The sequence below is a fragment of the Anoplopoma fimbria genome, chromosome 9 (genome assembly GCF_027596085.1).
Source record: "Anoplopoma fimbria isolate UVic2021 breed Golden Eagle Sablefish chromosome 9, Afim_UVic_2022, whole genome shotgun sequence".
Classification (NCBI taxonomy): Eukaryota; Metazoa; Chordata; class Actinopteri; order Perciformes; family Anoplopomatidae; genus Anoplopoma; species Anoplopoma fimbria.
The window spans coordinates 15,622,694-15,649,041 of NC_072457.1; the positions used below are offsets into that span (position 1 = coordinate 15,622,694).

Consider the following 26,348-nt stretch of genomic DNA (forward strand, 5'->3'; position numbering starts at 1 on the left):
AAGCATCTTCATACAATGGTTTATACGATATCTTACAAAGACTTACTTCTTTATATGTCATGTTTTGCTACGGACGTCAAGCAACATAAACTATCAGTGCGCCTGCACCAGGCCCTGCAGCGTTAACCCAACAAAACTACTTGGTTATATTTAGGAAAAGATCCTGGTTTGAGTTCAAATGAGTACTGAAGTGGGTTTACTTACGTACAAGAGCTATGTAACAAATAAGTTAATGTTGACCTCTGGTTTCTAATGGGACATGAACAGCAGTCAAACTCCTCCCTATGAACACTCTCACTCTTTAAACTATGTCACCTGTCCTTGCTCATGATAACATTGATTATACATGAATTATAATGTATTACTTTTGTGATTATAGTTATGAACAGTGTGTTAGAACAGCCTGAGTTGGGGATCACAAGTGACTCTCTTTTATAAAAGAATGATGAAAAAATAGATGCAGCAGAGGCAAAGATGTCCTGACTTTTTCCTAAATATGGGTTAAGCTCCAAAAACACTGAATCCTTCAATACCCACAATGCAACAAACAGCATATTGTTTTGTGAGATCCTCCCTGGTGATATAACCATGGTTATTTTCTCAGAGTACTTGACATCATAAAGTACTGCATTTAATGAATGCATAAATGCATTTAAAACAGTTTTTATCATACCATTGACATGAAAATGACACAGTATATTGTCATTCTTAGTAAAATCATAATGCTTAGCTGAGACTATAAAACTGTAAATGAATAGAGTCAAAAGCCTTAAGTTAAAATTGTATACTTTATTATAAAAGCATTTCAGTCAGCAGTAAGGGACATAAATCATGAAGCAAGTCAGGAGTCATTTAGTGAGATTGCCTTAAAAGTGTAACACACACACACACACACACACACACACACACACACACACACACACACACACACACACACACACACACACACACACACACACACACACACACACACACACACACACACACACACACACACACACACACACACACACACACACACACACACACACACACACACACACTAACAAAACACCCTATAACCATTGTTGTTATTCAGTTCCGGTACAATAAGAATTCCCACAGTTGGAATGGGTGACTGAGTACACACACGCACTCGCATACACACACACACACACACACACACACACACACACACACACACACACACACACACACACACACACACACACACACACACACACACACACACACACACACACACACATACAAACTCAGACGTTTCTGATGTGTAGCCATAAGGTATTTAAACAAGGATGCATATAATCATGCACATGCACATGTTTCTATTTGTCTCAGTCATAAATTATCTAATTATTTTAAAAACACACACAAAATAATATAGTATCTGAATGACCCCGGCTCACTGTTGTTTCTGCTAACTCGCTCAGTTTAATCCAAACCGAATATACCCCAAGGAAAAGAGTCCACTCAGAATGTGGCTCTTAATCTCTCTCTCTCTCTCTCTGTGTGTGTGTGTGTGTGTGTGTGTGTGTGTGTGTGTGTGTGTGTGTGTGTGTGTGTGTGTGTGTGTGTGTGTGTGTGTGTGTGTGTGTGTGTGAACGTGTAATACTTTGGAATGCCGGCCACATTGAAGGATTTCACATGCCCTAAATATCTGCTGAATGGTGCCTCACTCACAAGTAGTAAAACTAAACGAGAGAGATCCCCTGCATGGTACAGCCTTTCCACCTCCATAGTGTATGTGTTTGTATGTTTGTATGTGTGTGTATGTGTGTGTGTGTGTGTGTGTGTGTGTGTGTGTGTGTGTGTGTGTGTGTGTGTGTGTGTGTGTGTGTGTGTGTAACAGTGTTCGGCCCTCAGCTGAAGGCATGTTCAATAACTCTGTCGCTCCGTTTCTGGCTGAACCTGCTTACGCTGTGGACTGGGCTCAACTCAACACTTCTATCAGGAATATGAGCGAAGCTGACTTGTTCCACTGTCAGGAAAATATAATCAGCTGTCGAAAAAATATTGACATATCCCTGACATTTTCACAAAAAACAGCGAGAGACTAAAAATCATTATCTAGTGGACTGATAAAAAAAATGGACTGATATTTATTTAAATTTAACAAAAGCACATGAAAAACCTTTTTGGAAACAAGGTTTGCAGTCTCTACAACATTTTTTTTCTTTCACTTTTTGTTTGTATTCCTTAGTACAAGTTGAGGTCAAAGGGGCACTGGCCTAAACTAGCACACCAACATCCAATTTGTAAAAAGAAAAATACAGACAGTGGACCAAACATTCAGATCTGATGGTTGATTGAAAAACCAAGGGCACTGATATGCTTCTTTAACAGCCTCCCTTATTTGGTTCGGTGATGATGGTGGGGAGCACAGTCTAACTAGACTGTGAAGATTCACATCTGCTCTGTTTATCGATTTTATTTAATTCCCATAAGCTGTTACCAGAGCAAGAGCTACTCCTCCTGGGTTACATAGGGGGAAAAAACTAAAACAATTTCATTTATTAATCAAAAGTGAGAGTTACACCACATATTTGTTGTGGTAGCTGGCGGTCAGGTTTTACTGTATGTGACAAACAACAAATATGTGTGTCCTCAAACACAATATTTGGATTTATTGAATATTTTTGTAAATTTCACATTATAATTTTTTACAGACCCAACCACCATCTCCTGTTAGACGGTCAGAGTTACTGACGTAGTTTAAAGAACAGGAAAGTCCACTTTTAGGGGGTTAGGTGGATGGACAGGTCAAACATACACAGGATTGTCACCCAGGAGACTGCTGTACATGTCCCATGTGAAACCAAACTACTTTACTACTTTATTATGAAATGTATGTAAGTAAACACTGCGTAGGTAAGTTACTTAACTATCATACTTATTTTACATTACAAACGTACCTATTTCAACCTAAACCACAATCTCTTCCTAAACCTAACCAAGTAAACTTAAAAACTAAAAAACCTAAAGAAACTACAGTTGCAAGTTTATTTTGAAAGGAAACTGTATGCATCTACAAGTTAACAACAAGTTAATTTAAGAAGACACTATGCAAGTACCGAGCAGAAACTGACATGTCGTCCCTGACAAGTGCGACACTAGCAGCGTATGTAAAGAGCCACTGACCAAGCGTCCCTATTTGACGAGTTGGGACTGAGAATGTGTTGACAAAGATGTCTCTGTCTAAATATTTCTGATAGAATGCCTCTTATGCCGTTCCTACATCAGATTCACAGCCATGCGGTCAGGTGCTCCCCTTTCATTCTGTTTCCCACATCAGTTTTGACCTGAAAAAATACATTATCTGATAGAAAAGCGCAATGTAGTGTTGTGAGTGTTGATGATCGAATCAACGCAAATACGTTTGTTAGTAAGTGAAGATAATAATGTCCTCTTGCTTTCCCACAAAATGGGCATGAATAAAAATGAATATGGTTAAGTAAAAGGATACTTGAGTAATTCACAACTAGCTTCCGCACGATAATCTGTTCAAGTGTGTTTCATAATGACACTGTGATTTGCCCTGTCTGCTTATTATTGTGTCAAATAAATATATATATATATACAGTACCAGTCAAAAGTTTGGACACACCTTCTCATTCAATGGTTTTTCTTTATTTTTATTTTTTTCTACATTGTAGATTAATATTGAAGACATCCAAACTATGAAGGAACACATATGGAATGATGTGATAAACAAACAAATGCTCAACAAACCAGAATATGTTTTATATTTTAGATTCGTCAAAGTAGTTGAATGAGAAGGTGTGTCCAAACTTTTGACTGGTACTGTATATATATATATATATATATATATTAAAATGGATAAAGATTAATATGAGGCTATCCTTTTTTATGACCCCAAGATAAAAGCTTATGATAACAGAATAATTAATTTGTAATATTCAGATGCAATATAAATACACTTTGCAATACTATAATTATTCTGTCTGTATATATATTATTCTAGTTATTTTTTAACCTTTTTTTACTTATTTAATATTCTTTATTGTTTTATTACTTTTTTACTTATTTATAATACTTGTTTTGATCTTGTTTTTTACTAGGTCTCTTGTTTGCACTATACCCTATGCTGCTGTAATCCTGTAAATTTCCCCGCTGCGGGACTAATAAAGGATTATCTTATCTTAATTTATCTCGTAATATTCAGATAACCGGCCAAAACGACCAAGGCTTCTTACTTATAGCCTGCTCTTACTTTTGGAAAAAGCAACACGGGGGTGTTCCTGTGGAGCTTGACAGGAACGCCCGTGTAGAATGTTGATTTACTTAGAACAGAAACTAGCTACTGACTTTTTTACCCCTTTGCCCAGTAACTTTACTGTCCCGTACCTGTCCGTCAAATCAGTTGCTATTTATTCAGTTCTGAGTACAATTCAACTCATTGTTGGAACAACAGGTCATTGGTAGAAATGACCTATGTTAATGTAACACTAATTGCTAAATGTTACATTAACATAGGTAATTGTAAAAAGCTGATCTTAACAAAGCTAGATAGCTTCAAGCAAACAATTCAACATCCATTGATGCTAATAAAGTAATGATGCCTGTAGTGAAATGTTGAGTGGAACTTAGAACTGTCATATTAATACTGTCATATTAATTCCCTATTTCTAATCAAATAGCACGATTTTAGTTTTAAGAGCTCAGATACTGGAGACAAATCTCGGGTATGGCTGCCTGCTGTGTTAGCGAAGTGACCATAAAGATATTTATAATATCCAAATATGTGTGCTTGAACTTCCACTATCGGTGTCCACATGTCACCATGTCCACATCACCAAATCCTATTACAGAGATTGGAGCATCTAATAGGCATTAAAGGAACCGCACTTAGCTGGTTTAAGTCGTATTTATCAGACCGATCTCAGTTTGTATATGTAGGGGTCTGTTCTTGGACCTATTTTATTTACCTTATATATGCTTCCCTTGGGGAATATTATCAGAAAACACTCAGTAAACTTTCATTGTTATGCAGATGATACCCAGTTATATCTATCAATTAAGCCAGACGAAACTAACCAGTTCTCTAAACTTCAAGCATGTCTTACGGACATAAAAACCTGGATGACCTGTGACTTCTTAATGTTAAACTCTGAAAAAACAGAAGTTATCCTACTAGGCCCAGATCACCTTCGAAATCAATTATCTAACGATATAGTTTCTCTAGATGGCATTGCTCTAGCATCCAGCACTACCGTTAAGAACCTTGGAATCATCTTTGATCAGGATCTGTCTTTTAACTCTTATATAAAACAGATCTCAAGGACAGCCTTTTTTCATTTACGTAACATTGCGAAAATCAGGGGGGCAGACACACTCACCACTTTTAAGAGCAGGCTTAAGACCTTCCTTTTTGATAGCGCTTATAGTTAGGGCTGGTTCAGGTTCGCCTTGGTCCAGCCCCTAGATATGCTGCTATATGCCTAGACAGCCGGGGGACTACCTAGGATACGCTGAGCTCCTCTCTCCTCTTCTCTCACTCCCTCTTTATGTATTAATCTCCTATTTATGCACATTACTGATTTTGCTTCTTCCCCGGAGTTCTTGTGCTTTCTTGCCTCGCAGGTTCCCAGGAATCGGGGTTATATTTGGACTGTCATCGTGCCACCTACTGAGGCCCTGCTGACACCCACTACTACTACCACTATCATTATTAGTCACATTACTATTATTATTGCCTGTACTATTACGCTTATTGACTTGCTTCTACCCTGGAATCTTTGTGCTTTCTCGCTTCGCAGGCTTCTATAAATCGTGGCTGTACCTGGACCGTGGTCGTGCATCCTGCCACGGCCCTGCTGACAACGACTGCTACCACCATTATTATTACTAGTCACATTACTATTACTATTACCTGTACCATTAAGCATTTTAGCTTTACTTCCACCCTGAAGCCCTTTTTGCTTTCTCGCTCTGCAGGTTTCCATGAATCGTTGTGATACCTGGACCGTAGTCGTGCCTCCTGCTGTGAGCCGACTGGCACCCACTGCTACTTCGATTATTATTATTAATCACATTACTATCCCTATTTTCATAATTATAATTCTACTATAATAATTGCTGCTGTTATTATAAGTAGTCTTATTATATGAATCATTTATGTCATATACATTGAATGTGTTGTATCTCTGTTATGCTGCTCATTCTGTACACATGACATCTATTGCATTCTGTCCATCCTGGGAGAAGGATCCCTCCTCTGTCGTTCTCCCATAGGTTTCTTCCTTTTTTCTCCCTGTTAAAGGGGTTTTTTAGGGGAGTTTTTCCTGTGCCGATGTGAGGGAAGGACAGAGGATGTCGCATGTGTACAGATTGTAAAGCCCTCTGAGGCAAATTTGTAATTTGTGATTCTGGGCTATACAAAATAAACTGAATTGAATCGAATGTCCTCTGTAGCCTGCACAAGATGACTACTGTCTGTGTTATAACATATGAACAAAGCTCATCTTGGTTTACTGATGTCTGCTGTTATTTTTAGTGTCTTTATGATGATAAGGTGCAAGGCGATAACCATATATATAAAACGTGGAAGTATTCATCGTAATGTCACCCATTGGTTTGTGGACTGATGTTATGAAGCCTCTAGTTCAGCGGTTTCACCGTCCACGTTTTGGATTACGGCTGTTGCCATGTTGTTGTTTTTTTTGCAACCAATGAACGTAAATTACTATACTTGGAATGCGGAGTAGTGACATAGAGACACTATAAGGCTCTGGTGTCGACCTGTCAATCACAGTAGTCCCGCCCCTAAAGCATCCCCTGCTTTATGGTCTGTTTGACTCTAAATGGAGCATCATTTACTAAATGAACATCATGCTGTATTGAAGAAGACTTGAAACTAGAGATTGAGACCATAAACTCATGTTTACAATGTTTACTGAGGGAATAAATCAAGAGAGAAGTAGAGTCATTTTCTCATAGACTTCTATACAACCAGAGGAGTCGCCCCCTGCTGGACAGGAGAGAGAAGCCCTAAACTCGTCAGAACTGTTCATTGAGAAAGTAGAGAAGAAGAAAATGTGGCCGATCAACGCAGTGGCAACCAGACCTGCTGGTCAGTTGTAGGCTTTTACTTTGAAGGCAGCTCGTCCGCCTTCCTGTAATCCATTGACGCGTCCGGCTCGGACCCACCGGGCTGATCCGGCTCCACATGACCCGCTTCTGTTCACAGCGGGGGCCTCTGTGGAGCAAGTACTGGACCCTGACAGAGGGACAAAGAAAAAAAAGAAAAGAGAGAGAGAGGGAGGGAGAGAGGGAGGGAGAGAGAGAGAGAGAGACATAGACAGAGGGAGAGAGAGAGACATAGAGACATAGAGGGAGAGAGAGAGAGAGGGAGGGAGAGAGAGAGAGACAGAGGGAGAGAGAGAGACATAGAGGGAGAGAGAGAGACATAGAGAGAGAGAGAGAGAGACAGAGAGAGAGAGAGAGACATAGAGAGAGAGAGACAGACAGAGGGAGAGAGAGACATAGACAGAGGGAGAGACATAGACATAGACAGAGGGAGAGACATAGAGAGAGAGAGAGGTAGGTAGAGAGACATAGAGGGAGAGAGAGAGAGGTAGGTAGAGAGACATAGAGGGAGAGAGAGAGACATAGAGAGAGAGAGAGAGAGAGAGAGAGACATAGAGAGAGAGACATAGAGAGAGAGAGGTGGAGAGAGAGAGAGACATAGAGAGAGAGAGAGGTAGAGAGACATAGAGGGAGAGACAGAGAGGTAGAGAGACATAGGGAGAGAGAGAGGTAGAGAGACATAGAGGGAGAGAGAGGGGTAGAGAGACATAGAGGGAGAGAGAGAGGTAGAGAGACATAGAGGGAGAGAGAGAGGTAGAGAGACATAGGGAGAGAGAGGGGTAGAGAGACATAGAGGGAGAGAGAGGGGTAGAGAGACATAGAGGGAGAGAGAGAGGTAGAGAGACATAGAGGGAGAGAGAGAGGTAGAGAGACATAGGGAGAGAGAGGGGTAGAGAGACATAGGGAGAGAGAGGGGTAGAGAGACATAGGGAGAGCGGGGCCAGATGAAGTAGTGGTCGGCTGCAGCAGCAGAGGGAGCGCAGTCACAGGGAGGTTTTTTTTTTTAAATGTGCTTTTAATGGTTCTCGGATCATAAACGCACGAGGACTTGATAAAGATGCACCTACTGGGAATATCTCTTTTACTGGCGTATCTCCTCTACAGCAACCTCGCCAGCGACCTCAACGACCACGATGATGAGTACGAGCCGGAGCAGAGCCACGCGCCGGTAGGTCTGAGAGAACAGAGAGAACAGAGAACAGAGAGAACAGAACAGAGAGAACAGAGAGAACAGAGAGAACAGAGAGAACAGAGAGAAGTGAAGCTGGCTGCATGTCTGAATGCTCACTGCACCAACATCAGGGTCCATCATGTGGCTTCAGAAGGGTTCGGGACCACATAGTCTAAATGAAAGGATCTTAAGTCAGGTTTGTATTGGAGTAATACAATATGAACACCTGGTCACTGCCTCAGCACTGAGCGGCTCCTGATGGAGGTATTGCATGTTTGACATGTATTTCACTCTTAGATTAAGATAGTGTGGAGGGGATCTAGTACTGGAGTCCATCACGGCAAGTCAGAGTGAAAACCTTTATCCCCTGTTACAGAGGAAAGATGAGGAAGGATCTGCAGCCTCATTTCACCTGGTGGTTTTGGGGAATCGTGGCTAAAAAGTTGGTAAAAGTTTGGTTCAGTTCAACTTAAACCTATTCAGACTGCATTCAATTCCAAAATCAAGACATTCACTGCTAATTTTGTGACGTGTTTTACACACCAAGTTCAGGTGACTGAGAATGAGAAGCTGTTACTTGGTCAGCAGAGAGTGGGCTCTGATAGCTGGAGGTAGGGGGTTTGGGAGAGGTGGGCGTTTAGAAACCAGGTTGGTCGGATGAAAGGTACGTTAATAAATCAGTTTTGTTAGTTCTTATAGGAGTGCAATACTAAATCACTGGATTACACCTTCAGACACACACTCAACAGTGTGAAAACTCTGCAGCTGCTGGGAATAGAACATTAGTACGCATCCATGTGGTCTAGACCCGCTCTATATGAAAAGTGCTCTGATATAACTTCTGTTCAAATTTTAAATGTCATTTAGATTTAAATGAGAATTACAATTTTTCACAAAAAATGTCCCCCTTTATCCAGAGTTACTGCACTATAACCTTTGAAAATCAACCAATATGACCACAAAAGTTGACTTTATCAGTAGCCTACCCACACATTGTGTTTACACATTATTTTGCAGACAAATAACCCACATGCTCTTTAAAGGACATTTACAGTGTCCAAATGGCACCTAAATGTGTAAACATGGCCAGAAAGTCATTTTTAATCTCACTTTAGTTTCTTTCCAAGTTCTATTCCCCACGGTGTGGTTTTGGATGAGCGGAAACAAAAGGCGCGTTAGTAACGGTCAGCGCCCAGAGCGAGAAGCCAGAGCCTGATCTCTTTCAGTGTATTTTCCTAAGCGATTGTAATCATCTGTTCTGGTGTGCAGGATACCGAGGGTTTAGTCTGAGCTTTTCCTGCTGAGCCTCCGGGTCGGAGAGGTCAAGGACAGAGAGATACACTTACAAACTCAGATGCTGTGTATCACGTCATAAACTAGCCATTTATCATTTTGCACACAGGAGGTAACACTGATATTTACTGGCTTTAATGAAATCGTTATTATCAATTTGTTAAGTTTTACAATACGAGTTGGATTGATGAAACATACTTTTCTTTTATGTCATGCCAGCACAGCAGATTTGAATGGAACTCAATTGCTATAGAATGAGAGAGGAAGGGGAGTGGGGGGAGGATTTGGAAAGAGTGGTTTCAAATTAGCCAGAGAAAAGAGCCAATGAAGGCAGGTGACAGGGGTCAAGTGTGTGTGTGTGTTAGTGTGTGAGTGTGTGATGGGGGGATAAGTGTTAAGCAGTAACATGCAGCCATTTGATCACCGTAGACTCTTAATTGGGATGATGAGTTGTTTTCCCCTCAGCTCCCGTCCTCCGCCTTTAAAGCCCTCGCTGTGAGGGATTCAAGTAACAAGTGATAACTTTGGAGGAAGTAGGAATGAGGCTTTTAAAAAAAAAAACCTTTAATCGACTTACCACACTTGAATTCATGATTTCATGCTTAAAATAAGTGGTTCAGTCTGCTTTCTTCAGCTCAGTGCAGAAAAGCTCTCAGTATGAGACAAAGCCACCAGTAGCCTTTTCCTTAGCCTTCCTTTAGGGATTGATAATGCAATTACTTCTGCTCTGGTTTATGCTTTTAGATGCTTGTTTAAGAAAGGAGATGCACTTATGACTTCTGGTGACTAGTAGTTCTCTTGAATACCTATGTTGAATCCACTTCCTGTGAGTCGCTTTGGATAAAAGCGTCTGCTAAATGACTGTAATGTAATGTAATGTAATGTAATGTAATTAAAGGCAGGAATCGACAAGTAATGTTTGATAGTACATGATTCCTGCATACTTTCTATTTCATTGCAGGCTAAATATATTTTCTGTAGTATTTAACGTTAATGATCTAGAGCTCAACGTCCTTCTTTCGTTATTGGCTTTGTTTATGTTTTAATTGAATGGGCTGAAGACGGTTTATAGTATTCAAAGGGGAAGAACACCAATTTTACACATCAGTCTGTTTCCAGGTGTTTGTAAAGTATGATTGCATTTTGAAAAAGCCTCCAGAGGGAGCTGTGTGAAGTCTGACAAATGTCTACAAATGATGTCACTTGAGACAGCGCTGGTTTTGGGGTTGAGGTTCATAAAAGGTAAAAATTGTTGAGGTCATGAGTCGCTGCTCATCTATGCTACAGGCTCCAGGCTGCATTAGCTGCTACCACAGACTGTGTAGAAGTGGACGTAGTCACCATGAGGTCAGCGTTTGCTTTGTGCTGTGCCGTCTTGAAGCCTCGGGGTCGGCAATTTGGACTACGACTGTCGCCAGTGGCTTTTCTTGCAACAGATGAACTGAAGTTATCAAATTTGGAATGCAGAGGGGTGACGTAGAGACGCTGTATACGGCTCTGATAGTGCCAGCGACCTGTCAATCATAGTAAGCCCGCCCTAAAGCATCCCCTGCTTTATGGTCTGTTTGACTCTAAATGGAGCATCATTTACTAAATGAACATCATGCTGTATTGAAGAAGACTTGAAACTAGAGATTGAGACCATAAACTCATGTTTACAATGTTTACTGAGGGAATAAATCAAGAGAGAAGTAGAGTCATTTTCTCATAGACTTCTATACAACCAGAGGAGTCGCCCACATTATTGGTAATGTTGACCACTAGGGGTTGATAATGGAACTAGGCTGCAGGGAACCCTTAGAGGAGCTGGGAGGAGCTCTGTGTGCGGCTGGCCTTTCATTGAACCATATGGACAGTAGTCTCAGCTGGGAGCCAACGAGGGTTTTCCTTCATTAGGAGTAAATACTGACACATTGCTCTTGTTTGATACTCGTTCTCGTAAAGGTATATAACCGTAGTGGATACTCTCATTCAATTTTTCTGCTGAACTCTACCAGCAGCATTTGAAACATCTTTGTATTGTAAGGTTTAATGGATATTATAGCCTCTGGGGGCTGCTTGTATCAAATGTATTTTTATTGCAAAATGAATTAGAGCTACACTGGGTGTTTATGAGCAGAACGTAATCCTCAAGAAATCAGGTTAGCTTGACTCCAAAAATGTCCGTATGAGTTAAGGCCTGGAAGTACTCATGTCCGTGTTCTAACAAGGACTGAAGGCACTGTATGTATTAAGTTACACATCAACACGCAAAACTACAAATCTGCATAGTTCAGCCTAGATCCTCCTTGACTCATTTGACTTACTACACTTGGCTTGTTATGGAGGAAAAACAACCTCCCAATGAACCTTGTTCAGCGCCATTTGTCTTCATAACGTCCTTGGTTCCTCTTTGTCTTTTACCTTTTCCTCCATGTTTTTATTGGCTTTCTAGTTTTCCTTTTGAGCTGCGGGATCAGTTCCAGAACATTTTTTGCTTCATTGCTTTGGGGGTTTCTGTGAGTAAACCCTATCGACCTAAAGATCTTGCACCAAATAGTATTTTGAAATATTAGTTGGTAATAATAGTACTTTATGGAAATTCCTGCCTCCATTCCATGCCAAGTACCAGATGACTGGGCATTCATCACCCATGGCAATACAATGAATGCCTAAAACTAAACACACAAAGTACTAAAGAGGACTGGCACTGGTAGTGCAGCTACAAAATCTTCACTGCCAATGTTTTTCATTTGTTTTCATTGTCCACACCGGATTACGACAGCAATGTTGAAGTTATGGTTATGTTTAGGCAACTCAAATCTCAGGGGAAAAGGACTTGAAGCAGAAGACAGAACACAGAATGAACATGTTTTGTACACTTAACCAGTCACCCCAACATCCTCTGTAGAGCTTGTTGCCCTGGTATTGAAGGTTTTCACAACAGCCGGCAACGGGATCAAACGTTGCCTGTTAATCATATCGGGAGGTCATTTGTAAGAGACTGTGTTATTTTGGCGTGTTTTAACCTGCATTAGTTGATATATTGGCCATGTGGAGGCAGCCAACAAGCAATAAACACCACACTGCCACATTATCCCTTTATAAAATTGACATTACATACATTTTAGCAAACAGCTGCCAACTATACACCAACCTGTCACACTGCCAAATGATTCCGATGTAAACCCATCCACCCGCATTAGACGCTCAGAGCAACTGACGCCGTACAAAGTGCGCGATATTAGGGCGGGTGGGAGTGCTGATGGATGGGTCTAACAAACACAGGACTTTCACCCAGGAAATCGCTGTTCGTTCCCGCGAGCACGGGTCTGTAGCAAGCAGCGTGAGCTCAGCCTTGAGCCTTCCTATGCGCATTTGGAGTTGTGTTTCAAGCCACCTGATGTATGTGATTCTATAATTCCCTCTTTTTTAACCGTTTTGCTGGCTAACAACTAATGTCTGACTCTTCGCTGCTAAACGCTCCACTGTGTTCACCAGCTAGTCACTAACTTTGTCTGGTCTTCTGTGCAGGACAGATAGCGGGCAGTCGGATTGTAAAAGCTTTGTTTCCTAACAGTAACAGGGTTGATGAGATTGGTGAGACTGAACCAAACCTGTGTGCGTTTTTTCACAACACATTATCTGATGTATTGCTCATATGAAAATATTGATTGGAGTAGCTTTGCTTTGCCTCCAAAATGTATTAGCACACATAACTTAATTGTATATATACATGTATTTCCTGCTGAGCTCATTTAAAAAACATCTTGTTTACACACATACCAGACACTTGCTCATACTGGGTGTCAGAAAAAGCGTGTTATGTTTCAGGGATGAATTTTTATAGTTTGCATTGTACTCAGGCCAAGCTGGGATGAAAAACCTCGCTCCAAATCAAATAGAACTGTTATGTTTGAGATTCAATGTTGGTTTAAAGTGATGATGACCTTCATGTAATATGTAGATGACCCTCAACTAGACAGATGAATGTGGGGAAATACCCGTCACAATGCCAGCATATCTCTCTCACTCTCTGTGGGTGGATGTTGCTCCATCACTTACTTCATCATGATGAAGATGACTAAGAATACAGCAACTCTCTCTCTCTCTCTCTCTCTCTCTCTCTCTCTCTCTCTCTGGCCTTTATCCTGACCCAGTCAGCACATAATCTCTCATCTCAGTTTCTATTTATTCTCTACCCCTCTCTGTCCATATTTCTCGCCCATATTTCACAACCCCCTGGAGTCTGCAGAAGAATGTAGTGTGGAATAAGCAGTCATTTTGAAGGAATTTTCTGTGATTTCTCTATGGACCGTCCAGCTCAGTCTCACAGTGTTGAGATGCATGTCCATCTACTCTAAGTTCCTCCAGATTCATAAAAGGGTAGACACAGTGTGCATATAGTTGCTGGTTCAACAGAGAATCTAACAAATACAGGTAGCGTATTCGAAACGCCTTTAAAAAGATGGACAGTGACAGTGACAGGTGAAGGCTTTGATAAAGGTTTGAGCAGCTTTGATGACGTTGAATACAGAAAGTAGCCAACAAAAATCTTCGAAGCTCTGACTGTTGCCATGGTAATCGATGTCCAAATCAGTATTTGAATGCATATGTATTTTTTTATAATTATAAATGCAATACCCCAAAAATCCCAAATAGCCCATGAAATAATAAATGATTCATTATGCATCATCATTTACTATTGGGGGGGGGGATGACCGTTTGCAGGGATGACCGTCGTTACTGTCATAACAAACTAGGAAGTACTCTAGTATCGAGAGACCACCAGCAGCCTTCGTCCCATTTCATGTTGCTTTTTCATACGCCAGCGCACTAATCTGCCTAATCTTCGCATGTCTTTAGACCGCTATGGAAACGCAAACAATGGGCTGAAGGAACCTTTCAGTTCCTTGAAAAGTAGTCACAGAGCTAGATTTATTGAGAACTTGTTGGTGGAAACATCTCTGAGTTATTGCACACAAACAGATGAATTTCCTGTCATTGAGTAGTTTGGTCATGAACACCAACACCAATATTTGTTCATTTGTCCCAGTCCTCAAGTGTTCCTGGACACTGTTATCTGCTATTGCGCCGTTCACCTCTTATATTTGTTCTCAAAGTTCACCAGATTGATGCATTTCACTTTAAAATGTACAAAATCTAGGGTAAAAATAAGCATCACAGAAATAAAAATATTGCAGTTTTTTTTCCATTATGGTGTAGCCCTAATTCTCATTACGCAATTCAGAAAGCACTACAAAATAACAAAATAACAAACTCACTGAGTAGTCTCAGCCACAGCCATGGTCCGACTTCAACAGAAGCGTGTGTGTGTGTGTGTGTGTGTGTGTGTGTGTGTGTGTGTGTGTGTGTGTGTGTGTGTGTGTGTGTGTTCATCTCTAATCACTGCAGATGGAAACCAGGTGGATGAGATTGCTCACATGTGTAGGTTATGTCCAGAACTCACACACATACACCACTGTATGTCTATACACTTGATTCTCAATCATCCTTCATAATTTAATCTTCATTTTGAAGCTGTCTGGACTCCTGTACTCCTTGCTTTCTTTGTTCAGAGCCAAAAACAACCTGAGGGACTTATAACCTAATCAGTTATACGTTATGAGACAGTCACAGAGTGAGGGTAATGGTTTGGACTGAGATTTAAGAAGAGAAAGGCCTCAGTAATACCAACCAGATCCCTCTTTTTCATAGTGAAGTCCTCCACACTGTAGATAGATGTGTTCTTTTTAGATCAGGTCTAACATTTTGGACCTGTGAAGACCTCGAGTCAAGGTGTGCCTTATGAAATACTCAGTTTTTCCTTATCCATCTTTATAGGTGGGTAGCAGCATGCTAGTGGCTCTCTATGGAGCCACCTCAGAGTACTGTTTCCAGGGCTTGGCCATATGGCCTAGAAATAAAATCTCCAATTTTTTCACAACAAACCCCATCCACCACTGAACCAATTTCTTCCCTCCTTGAAAACAAACAAGACCTACAAAAGACAAATGATTTATTCAAATTCTTATTTTTAACCATATAAATGATTTAAAAAAGCAAACAAAAAAAGATTAATTCTTCCACTATTGGGGTTAATAAAGTATTTACCCCTGGATGGATGGATGACTAAATGTGATATCTGTTGTACCTTGAATGCTGGTGTGACCAGGCCTTAAAGGTGCTCCACACCAGTCATTCCTAAAGAGTGGGTAGTAGGAGATTTTATTAGGGTCACCAAAATAATTTGCAGAATTCCAACATTGTCTTTTATATCTGCAGTATACCTGTGATCCACATGAGGGGCCCTGAATTCATTCATTATACGTAACCGCTTATCCAGTTAAGGCTCGCACGGGGGGGGGGGCTGTCATTGGGCGAAGGGTTAGGGTTCACCCTGGACAGGTCGCCAGACTATCACAGGGCTGACATATATAGACAGACAACCACTCACCCTCACATCCACACCTACGGGCAATTTGTAGTCATCAATGAACCTAAGCTGCATGTCTTTGGACTGTGGGAGGAAGCCGGAGAACCCGGAGAGAACCCACGCTGACACGGGGAGAACATGCAAACTCCACACAGAAGGTTGTCCAGCCTGTGGATAGAACCAGGGCCCCTCTTGCTGTGAGGCGACAGTGCTAACCACTACACCACCGTGCAGCCCCATGGGGAGCCTGAATGCTTGTATAAAAAATACAAATATAAAATACATTTAAATAAAGATGGTCAGCAAAGTTCATTAACTTGAAATTGGCTCTGCTCGTGATTTATAGATAAGGCTTTTTTTCTGATTTGGTTTGTCAAAAAATGGTGTCCCCAGGAAACAATGCGCTATACGATAGGCAGTGCATTAATATAGCAGCAAACAACTGTTGCCTCTGTAAAGATATAGTGGAGTAACGTTACCTGAGCAGAGAATGAAGTCACTGTCCTTCAGTGTGTGTTGTTATCAGAGCTGTGTGCCTTTTAGTGCATTTTAGTGCACGTGAGCGTGCTCCACTGGTTAGCTTGCGTTGTTTGCACTGTTAGCACTGCTGGCACTGTTAGCTGCAAGCCGCCGTCTCAGCAGTTGCCATGTTGTGAGCCGTGTGGAGTTATTAGATATACTTTGAATTTCACAGTTAGCACCTTTAAAAGTCCACTTTTAGAGCAGACAAGATGAGCCAGGTCTCTGTCGGATAATCCCGAAACAAATGTAACAACGTTCTTTGTAATCTTAACTTTCTGTCACTGAAACGTTGATAGAACCAAATCCAAGATGATGAAACCTGAACATCCTCCCTTTGCCTCCCTTCTCTCTTTCTTTCCCTCCCTGTCCTTTCCTCCCTTCCTGACCTCACTCCATCTCTCTGCATCTAAAAAATGTGTTGTAATAAAATAATAGAACATTCCCCACTGATATGTTTTGACTCTTGATGCTCTTTGAACTCACAGTATGTGAGGGCTCATTCAGCTCATTCTGAAGGTTAACTTGTTGCTGTTGGACCCTCAGAGTCTGACCTGAAGACCTCACCAGTTGACACTGAGTTTTAGGCTGCGTTGGTCTCAATGGGAGGGGGTTGGATGGGAGCGTGAATGGGAGTGAATTGAAGGTGAAAGCGGGTCAACGAGGATAGAATGCATAATGAAGTGAAATTGTCACAGCTGAGAGGCCAAGGGGCTCTACGAAAAACATGCAGTCCAGCACGATGCACTATCCAGCACTGTGGATCCCTTATGAATATCCTGAGGGTATATATACATTTACATAAATATATTACTATGTATAGTTCGTCATGGTAACCCTCACAGGAGGTCATACAAGTAAAGATCGACGTATGGGCCACAGATGTTTTATAAGTCAGGTCTGCTCCTGTCTTGTGATCCACATGATTATATGCATTCTGTTTTAGAAGAAAAGAACTCCACACAAGCACAGATGTGCAGTTTGTTGTGTAGACTCTGACTTTGAGAGTGGAGAAACATGCAGGTGCACCACCTCTACAACAACACTAACACCTAACCTCAGTATTTAGCAATTAAGTTCACCATGTTAGCTGCTTTCCTTCATTTGGAGTGTCTAATCCGGATGGCCTTCACCCTATTATTATTATCATTTTTAACTTTTGTCTGTTTATATGATTTCAGTAAAATCAGTTAAATTAAACTCTGCAAATGTTTTCTGTAAAATATTTTCACATTCTATCCTTATATTGTAAATTTAAGGTGGAGGGCAGTTTTTGTCTTCATTGGAATGGTTTTCATTAATAACAAGAATTCATTCTATTATGTCAAACGATTCTTGATAATCGCCAGTGTTGTCGACGTTCAATGCCAAACCAGTCCTTTAGAAAACACAACATTAACTCGTTGGTGAACTGGTCAACCCTTCTTTTTTATTTTCATTGGTTTTGCAGCACATGAAATGGGCCCTTTCACTTCTATTAACCAGTAAGATGGAGGCAGAATCAGGTGATGGAGTATTGTGTATTAAATGGCTCGTAGAGCGACCATTAGGACATGGATCTAGACTGCCACAAAACGGTGTAAAATTTCATGGTCACGTTTATGCAAGTGAATGATGATCATAATCATTGCTGCCCCCTCCAAGGGTGGAAACATCACAACACTATCTATAACGTGGTTGCCTCCATGATGATGGGGAAGGGAGAGACCGACTGAGCCAGTGTCGTTTATTAAATCATGTTGTACCAAAAAAAAAAGGGTCAACCAGATTATGTGCTGTTGCCACCTACTGAGAAAGTTGAAGAGTTAGTATGGAGCCCTGTATTAGGACGAAAAAATATGTATTTATTTTCATACTTATTTGGTTCACATCAAGATGCTTAAACAGTCGTTCACAGTGACGACCAAGGTTCCATTCTAGCTGTTGACCTATGTTGGAGTTCATGTCCCTCTCTTCCCCTTGTGTCTGCCTCCCACTCAAAGGTAAAATGCAAAAAGAAATCTAGTTAGAAATGTGTGCGGATGGTTATATATATCTCTAAGCCAGGACATTTTGAGGAAAAGGCGTGTCTGCCAGGAAAAAGAAAAAGAAAAATCTGTAAATAATTCCACATGCCTGATCTAGTTTTAAAAAATCTGTATAAGTTTCATAGAGTGAATGAGGAGAGGGAGCAACATTAGTGAGAACAAAGCAGTGAATCAGGGGAATAAAATGCAGTGTTGTGGCGGTTTCGTTCTAAAGCCCAAATTTAAAAAAACACATCTCCATACGACCCTGCAGGAAGAAGACCTGTTTCTTGATTTTGAGTGAATGAAGTGCATCCTTCCTGCTGTTCGCTGCGTCTGGGCTCTGCGTTTGTGGCCCAAAGGTTCTCTTCCAACACCCAGAAAGGTCCCACCACAGAAAAATAATAAGAAAAGAGAAACTCCAGGCAGAGGGCAGGGTCTCTGCAGACACAGACACCTCCACACACTTCTAGTGATGATTGAGAGGGATTATTCTGTACGAGTTTATATACTGTTTTTAAGGAAAATGATGCATATCATACCTTTAATAACCAGTAGCTAGTTCTACCTGTTTATGAGAAGTCAACATTTTCAACCCTGTGAAGGGTGTATTCTCTTTTCTTTCAGTTGTTCTTGGAGGAAGATATACATAAAGGAGGAATCAAGGAAATATGATTGATTAAAATAAGATAATCCTTCATGTCAGGATTCAAAGGCTGTCAGTCCATGGTGATGGTGGCGCAGCTGGATCAGCTGTCAGCAACTTGCTGTACCAGCTCGCTTCCTTGTTCTCCCATATGACAAAAAAAAAGTCAGGTGACTGGGACAGGTGTGAAAGTCTGAGGGCATCTGGTGGATGAATGATGAATGGCAAGTGTAGAGAGTGGAGAGGCACGGGTCGTGAGACTGTGGCTGAAAGGATGGACGGAGACACAAAGGCTGGGACATATGTTGCTTTGTTTTCTTCACTGCAAGTTATTCACCTTTTGCATACAATTTGAATTACATTGCATATTTGTATTCCAAAGCAATTTATTTAAACTGCAGTAAACTGTAGATTTAATAGATTTTACATACAAACAGGTGTATTCAATTCAATTCAATTCAGTTTATTTTGTATAGCCCAGAATCACAAATTACAAATTTGCCTCAGAGGGCTTTACAATCTGTGCACATGCGACATCCTCTGTCCTTCCCTCACATCGGCACAGGAAAAACTCCCCTAAAAAACCCCTTTAACAGGGAGAAAAAAGGAAGAAACCTATGGGAGAACGACAGAGGAGGGATCCTTCTCCCAGGATGGACAGAATGCAATAGATGTCATGTGTACAGAATGAGCAGCATAACAGTTCTTAGATACAACACATTCAATGTATATGACATAAATGATTCATATAATAAGACTACTTATAATAACAGCAGCAATTATTACAGTAGAATTATAGCCATGAAAATAGGGATAGTAATGTGACTAATAATAATAATCGAAGTAGCAGTGGGTGTCAGTCGGCTCACAGCAGGAGGCACGACTACGGTCCAGGTACCACAACGATTCATGGAAACCTGCAGAACGAGAAAGCAAAAGGGCTTCAGGGTGGAAGTAAAGCTAAAATACTTAATGGTACAGGTACAGGTGTATGAGTGCAAATTGCTACTTTAGTCTAGTCTGATATAGTTTAGTCTAATCTAATCTTGTCTAACCTAATGTAGTTTAGTGTAATCTAGTTTCATCTCATCTAGTCTTGTTTTGTCTAATCTAGTTTGGTCTAAATTTGTCTAATCTATTCTAATCTAATTTAATCAAATCGAGTTTTATCTAATTTAATCTAATCGAATATAATGTCACTCAGTCTGTTCTAATCTAGTTTAGTCGAATCTAGTCTAATCTAGTTTAATCTAGTCTAATCTAATCTAATTTAATATAATATAATCTAATTGTATCTAATATATCCTAATATAATCCATCCTACTCTACTCTAATCTAATCTAATTTAATATAATATAATATAATCTAACAAATTTTATATCATCTAGTTTACTCAGGTGTAGTCTAGTCTGGTCTAATCGTATCGAGTTAAATGTAATCTAGTTGTATCTAGTCTAATCTAGTCCAATCTAATGTAATCTAATCTAGTTTAGTCTGATCTAGTGTTATCTAATCTAATCCATTGGGTGTTTCTACACGGAACCTTGCTCTCTGACACACAAATCAAGGTTTATAAGATTTAGTATGAGTTTTTTCATTTTTTTTTAAGTAATTGCAGATGTTCTCTTTCTCTCTCTCTCCCCCCCCTCTCTTTTTCTTTTCATGTGTGTGTGGGTTTTATGTCCTTATGAACAGCTGGTTTGACACCAAAAAAAGGGTTTAAATCAATAGGCAGGTCAAATTTAAATGTGATTAAAACTGACAGCGTTGCCATGGCGTGTGTGTGTGTGTGTGTGTGTGTGTATGTGTGTGTGTGGATATCTACTATAAATCCATACCTCTTTACTCTACCATCTATCATCTGTGCAGGCACATGTGTGAACATTTGTGAGTGTGTCTGTGTGAAGGTATTTGATCAGACATCTTTCTTGGAGTCTCGGTCAGTCTGCTACTCTACTGCTTTGGGGGACGTAATCAGGAAGTGTAAAATTGCTCCCCAGGTGCTTCAGAGCAGCCCGCTGCTCCTAAATGCTAGGATTCAATGCAGTGGTCAAATTACATGTATGTATGTAGCTGTATATTCTAATTCAGTTTGCTTTTATATTTTGGCCATTTGGCACCATTGAAAGTAAGTCTAATTAGCTATCAGCAGCTCCTGTTTGCACTGGTAGTATTCTGGTTCCAGATCACAGATAGCAAGTTGCCTAAAGACATTTTGATGAAATATAGCAACAGAAAAACGGCCACAAAAAGCATGGATGAGATCGACACAGCTGCACAGGTTGTTATAAGTCAACTTGCAGACATAAGTAGGGATTTCACAATACCATTATATTACATTACATTACATTACAGTCATTTAGCAGACGCTTTTATCCAAAGCGACTTACAGGAAGTGTATTCAACATAGGTATTCAAGAGAACTACTAGTCACCAGAAGTCATAAGTGCATCTCCTTTCTTAAACAAGCATCTAAAAGCATAAACCAGAGCAAAAGTATAGTGCAGAGGCAAATTACTACGAAAACAATAATTGCAACAGACTAATACGAATACAATAAGTGCTACAAACTACTACGAATAGGATAAGTGCAGTAAACGAATACGAATTCAATAAGTGCAGCGAACTGATACTAATACAGTGAGTGCAACAACTAATACGAATGCAATAAGTGCTACGAGGAAGGCTCAGGGTAGTACTTCATGAAGAGGTGAGTTTTCAGCCTGCGCCGAAAGATGACCAGAAATGTACTAATCGATACCGATGTCAGTGGAATTTGACGTTTCTCGATATCCAATTTGATACCACAAATTTTACTAGATAACATTTGAGCACATCATGATAAAGTGATGATTCCCCTTTACCCACTTTTTTTCTGAAAAGAGCTTGAAGGCCTCATAATGTAACTCAATGCAATGTCTGCTTTTTTTCAGGCTAGCACACCAGGAAAACCCAGAAATAAAATACAATGGCATCACGATCCATGTGATTGTTGCCTGTTAGATGACATTGTGGTGTGATGGTGGTGCAATAAAAAAGTGATCTAGTGATCACTACAATCATGTTGTCAAATCCAATGATTACCATGCTTATCCACGCTAATCTCCTCAAAATCCAGTCATTAGTGTTCTCGTAATGTGATAGTAGAGAGAATATCTTTTTCCAGACTCCATAATCCCTTCTGAGTGATGGCCTTGTGTCCATGTGAGTCCCTAACTGTTTACTGTTGTAAGGCATTTATAGTCCGAAGCTGTTTCGTGCTGTAAACATCTCATGCAGCCGTGAATGACATCAGCGCTTGTTGCTGTTGGAGATAGCATGCTGCGGTTACACATTGGCAGGCCCGGTGTAAACTGCCTGAGTGTGTATGTGTGTGTGTGTGTGTTTGTGTGCCGGAGCAGACACACGATCAAACACTCCATTGTTAAACAAACACACAGCCATGATGAATTTTTAACTCGAACACACACAGAAAGGGAAGGAAAACACATACTACTGACTCTTGGTGGGACCACCAAGCTAGTGGTTTGTTTGGCAAGAAAAGCTGTGGTAACTCTCTCTCACACACACAAACACACACACACACACACACACACACACACACACACACACACACACACACACACACACACACACACACACACACACACACACACACACACACAATACACACACACACAAATACACACACTCCTATCTGAGATACTTTTTCTGTTTCTGTTTCTGTTTTTTTATGTTATTTTTGGGCATGCAACTGACATATTTAAAGAAACTGATCTTAACAAAGTATCAGCAGGATCAAGAGACCAAGAACATCTGTGCTGCCTTTATCTAGTTCTAGCTGTATCTGTCAGACCTTAAAGATTTCAACAAGTTTTAAAAGGTTCTGTGTCACCGGGACTAGAGCACTAGAAGTTGTAAACTGGTGGCCTAGATGGTTTAATAATGGAAGGTCACCAGTATAAAACCACAGACCAGTTTGGAATATGTAAACACAACATTTGTCATATTATCACTTTAGGAAGTTAAAGTGGATATGTTGTTATGTCTATTTAAATGTGAAGCAGACACGGAGCAACATGATCATTCATTAGAAAACATGTTTGAATGTAGGTCTAATATTCACCCTTCTTTTAGCTCTGGTTTGGTCTCCACCAACTTCCGAGGGAAAGAAAAAATGTCTCTTTAGCTTCTCAACAATGCTCCATTATGTTCAGCGGCTGTTTGCTGCTGAGCAGGTGTACAGAAGGTTGTCTGCTGTAGCTGGAAACCAAGTTAATGCGAAGAGCGTTAAGACACCAAACAGACTACAAAGCTTCGTGGAGTTCAGTTGAACTACATAGTTGGTGTTAATTCTCAGTGAAGACGATTATGAGATATCAGTGTCATTTTCAACGGATTCACAGTTTCTGTGGTTTGGTTAAATTTTGCATATTCCTCCCCTGTTGTTACCCAGGAGGTAAAGCGCCCCCTGTTGGGTCATTCATCCTAATAAGTGCATGTGGTTGAGATAAGTGTCACCCTGGCGTTTTGTCAAAATGATCAAATAATGTGACAGGATAGAGGAACAATCAGTATGTTCTAGACATTAGCACAGTGAAGGAGATATGGACACAATAATACATAAAGATAAACAATTATGAGGTTATGAGTTTGTTGCATTCTGCATATTTCCACAGCTTGGCTTTAAAACCTGTTCTCATGTGACGGCCTGGCATAAAACCAATTTCCTCCTTTAATCGAAGGTTTGCATCGCTGTCTCCATGTTGAGCTCCATCTCTTCATCCAGGCCGGAGTATCAGCTGGGAAAGTGTAATAACATCATATCATATATCATATCATATCTTAGACATGTTATTTAATTGATTGTGATTTCATCTAGTCACTATCAGTTAGTATCTCATACCATGACATCTGTCCCATAAATATTTCTACCCTGTCTCCTTTAGATAATACAATCTAATCTAATATAATATAATCTTATATAATATAATGTAATATAATATATAATGCCACATAAATAGTCTTTTGTCTCAGCAATTAAATGTGCTAGTTATGTCTCAAAGGAACTAAAGTCAAATAACGACCCCAGTGGGCAGAATCATAGACAGCTGTGAGCTGCATATAAAACATTACATGTGTTTGATGACGGTGTCCTGGATGGTGAATGTAATGTCTTAAGAAGCATGTTGGATTTCCTGTCTTTGATGTGCTGTGTGTTTGAGTATCCGACAGGTCTTTTCCACGTCTGCTGTTTCTGAGTGTTTTACCATCTGTGTGTTCCCCTCTAGCAGTGCTTCACTGGCTCTGCTTCCTCTTTGGAAAGTTTGCTGGCTTTTTGTGTTAGTTCTCAATTTTGCATCTTAAAATGAATGTGTTTTCTTAGTTTTAAATGTTTTTCTGCCAATGTTGTTGGCAAAGACATGATCTCCAATCAGGAGGCCGTTTCCAGATGTGACACTGTCAGCTATTTTTCTTCCTTCTGTTATGTCTTCATTTCACAAAAATCTCTTTCTAAAGCAAGCGGGGGAAGCATTTTTCTGAATGTGCATCATTTTCTTGACGCACCAGTCTGACTTTTCTTATTATTTTGTGATACTGTCACTCATTATTTAAGAACACCGACAGAAACACAAATATGAGCATCGGAGTTCATTCTTGAACTTGACAAAGAAGCACAATTTAACTCAAGGCTCACTTACTAGTTTTCCCCAAAATACTTTCATATCTGTTGGACTTCATCAGCAGATGAATATTGCAACTTCCATCTTCTGATTAAGACTCTGAGATGCAGTAAAACGTGCTGGAAAAGCTAGTCAGTGGATTGTTGTTTGTGATGCAAAAATATGTAACTTTTGGACAATTGTGTCTTGTCTGAACTTTTTAACAGATAGTATATGTTTTAGCAGTGTAGAGTCACATTTATAAGGTTTCTGTCTGACTTATAAGACCATTTAGACCTCAACATGTCTCTGGATATTTTACTTCATTAAGTCACCACTAATGTACAGTGTCTTTATGATTTTAGACAGCTTAACAGTTGAAGTTCACACTCATGAGCAGCAACAAATCTTGCATCAACTAGACAGCAGAGAGACAGTGAGACAAAAACCTCCAAGCTCAGACGTAGAGCCCCCAGAGACAGTTGACGAGTGTCAGCGGCCGACCTCACGCAGGAGAACATCGTTCTCTGGTTTCAAGCTTTGGGGAGTCTCGTAATCCCAAATATCACCTGAGCTGTCTGACGTGTGCAGCCGTCTGACAGCTTTAGTATTTACTGTTGCTGTCTGCTGCTTTTTCCAGCTTTCAAGCTGTGCAACTTGTTATTGCTCTATGTTCTAATATTTCAAATGTCCATCTGTGCTTTCACACCTCATCTATTGTGTTGTGGATCAAATGAACTGTGGTATGTTTGGCTGGTTGGTTTGATTTGTTTATGTACATGTATAGCTTTAAATCAGACTCTGGAGTGGACTAAACAACTGTGAGACCCACCGCTTCAAGTCATGCTGGTCTGGTTGACATCCGGTGCAGTGTGTTTGTAGTGTGAAAGCAGAGTGCTCAAACCCTGGGGTTTTGTGATTGCGTGTGATTCAAGCATAAATTCAAAAACGAATTTATTTGATTTGCTGATCGTCAACTGTGTAGAGAGGGACCTCCAGGTTAAGATTTTGTATTACGTTACAAGATTCTTTGTCCTGTTGCTGCCTCTCCATTATTCTTGTCTCGGCAATCTTGACTGATGATAACTAACCAAGCACAAGTATACCATCATACATTGTGCTGAGGAGAAATGGCTGACGAACAAAGGACAAAAATACAATCCCTAGACAAATACGCTGCATCACTGCTACCAGGGGAACTTTAGATATCCTGCAAAGAGGATCTCAACGAAATAGCTCCCATTATATATTTATTGCAAAAATTGACGTCACTTTTTATTATGAATGGTCCAACGTTGATCTGGCTCGTTGTGTGTGATGTAATTAACAGCACTTAGACATTTTGTCTTTCATTTTGTCGATGAGCTCATCATATTGTTCTCCACATAGAAGTCTATACATAGTGAGTAGGGAGCAATGAATGAATGAGTGGTTTAAGACACAACCCATGATATGACCTCCATCTCCTAGTTCAGTTGTAATGTTCATGACTTTGAACTTTTCTTATTACGGCCTTCAAACATTTGTT

General features: G+C 40.3%; 1 protein-coding gene across 1 annotated transcript in view; it reads left to right on the top strand.

Moving 5' to 3' along the window:
- Positions 1–7,742: 7,742 nt before the first annotated feature.
- The window catches only part of vegfc (vascular endothelial growth factor c), a 49,979-nt gene continuing 31,373 nt past the window's right edge, over positions 7,743–26,348 (top strand). Inside the window, exon 1 of the mRNA XM_054605284.1 lies at positions 7,743–8,275. Within this exon, the coding sequence (XP_054461259.1) occupies positions 8,165–8,275 (111 nt within the window). The 5' untranslated portion in view covers positions 7,743–8,164. The remainder of the gene's footprint in view (positions 8,276–26,348) is intronic.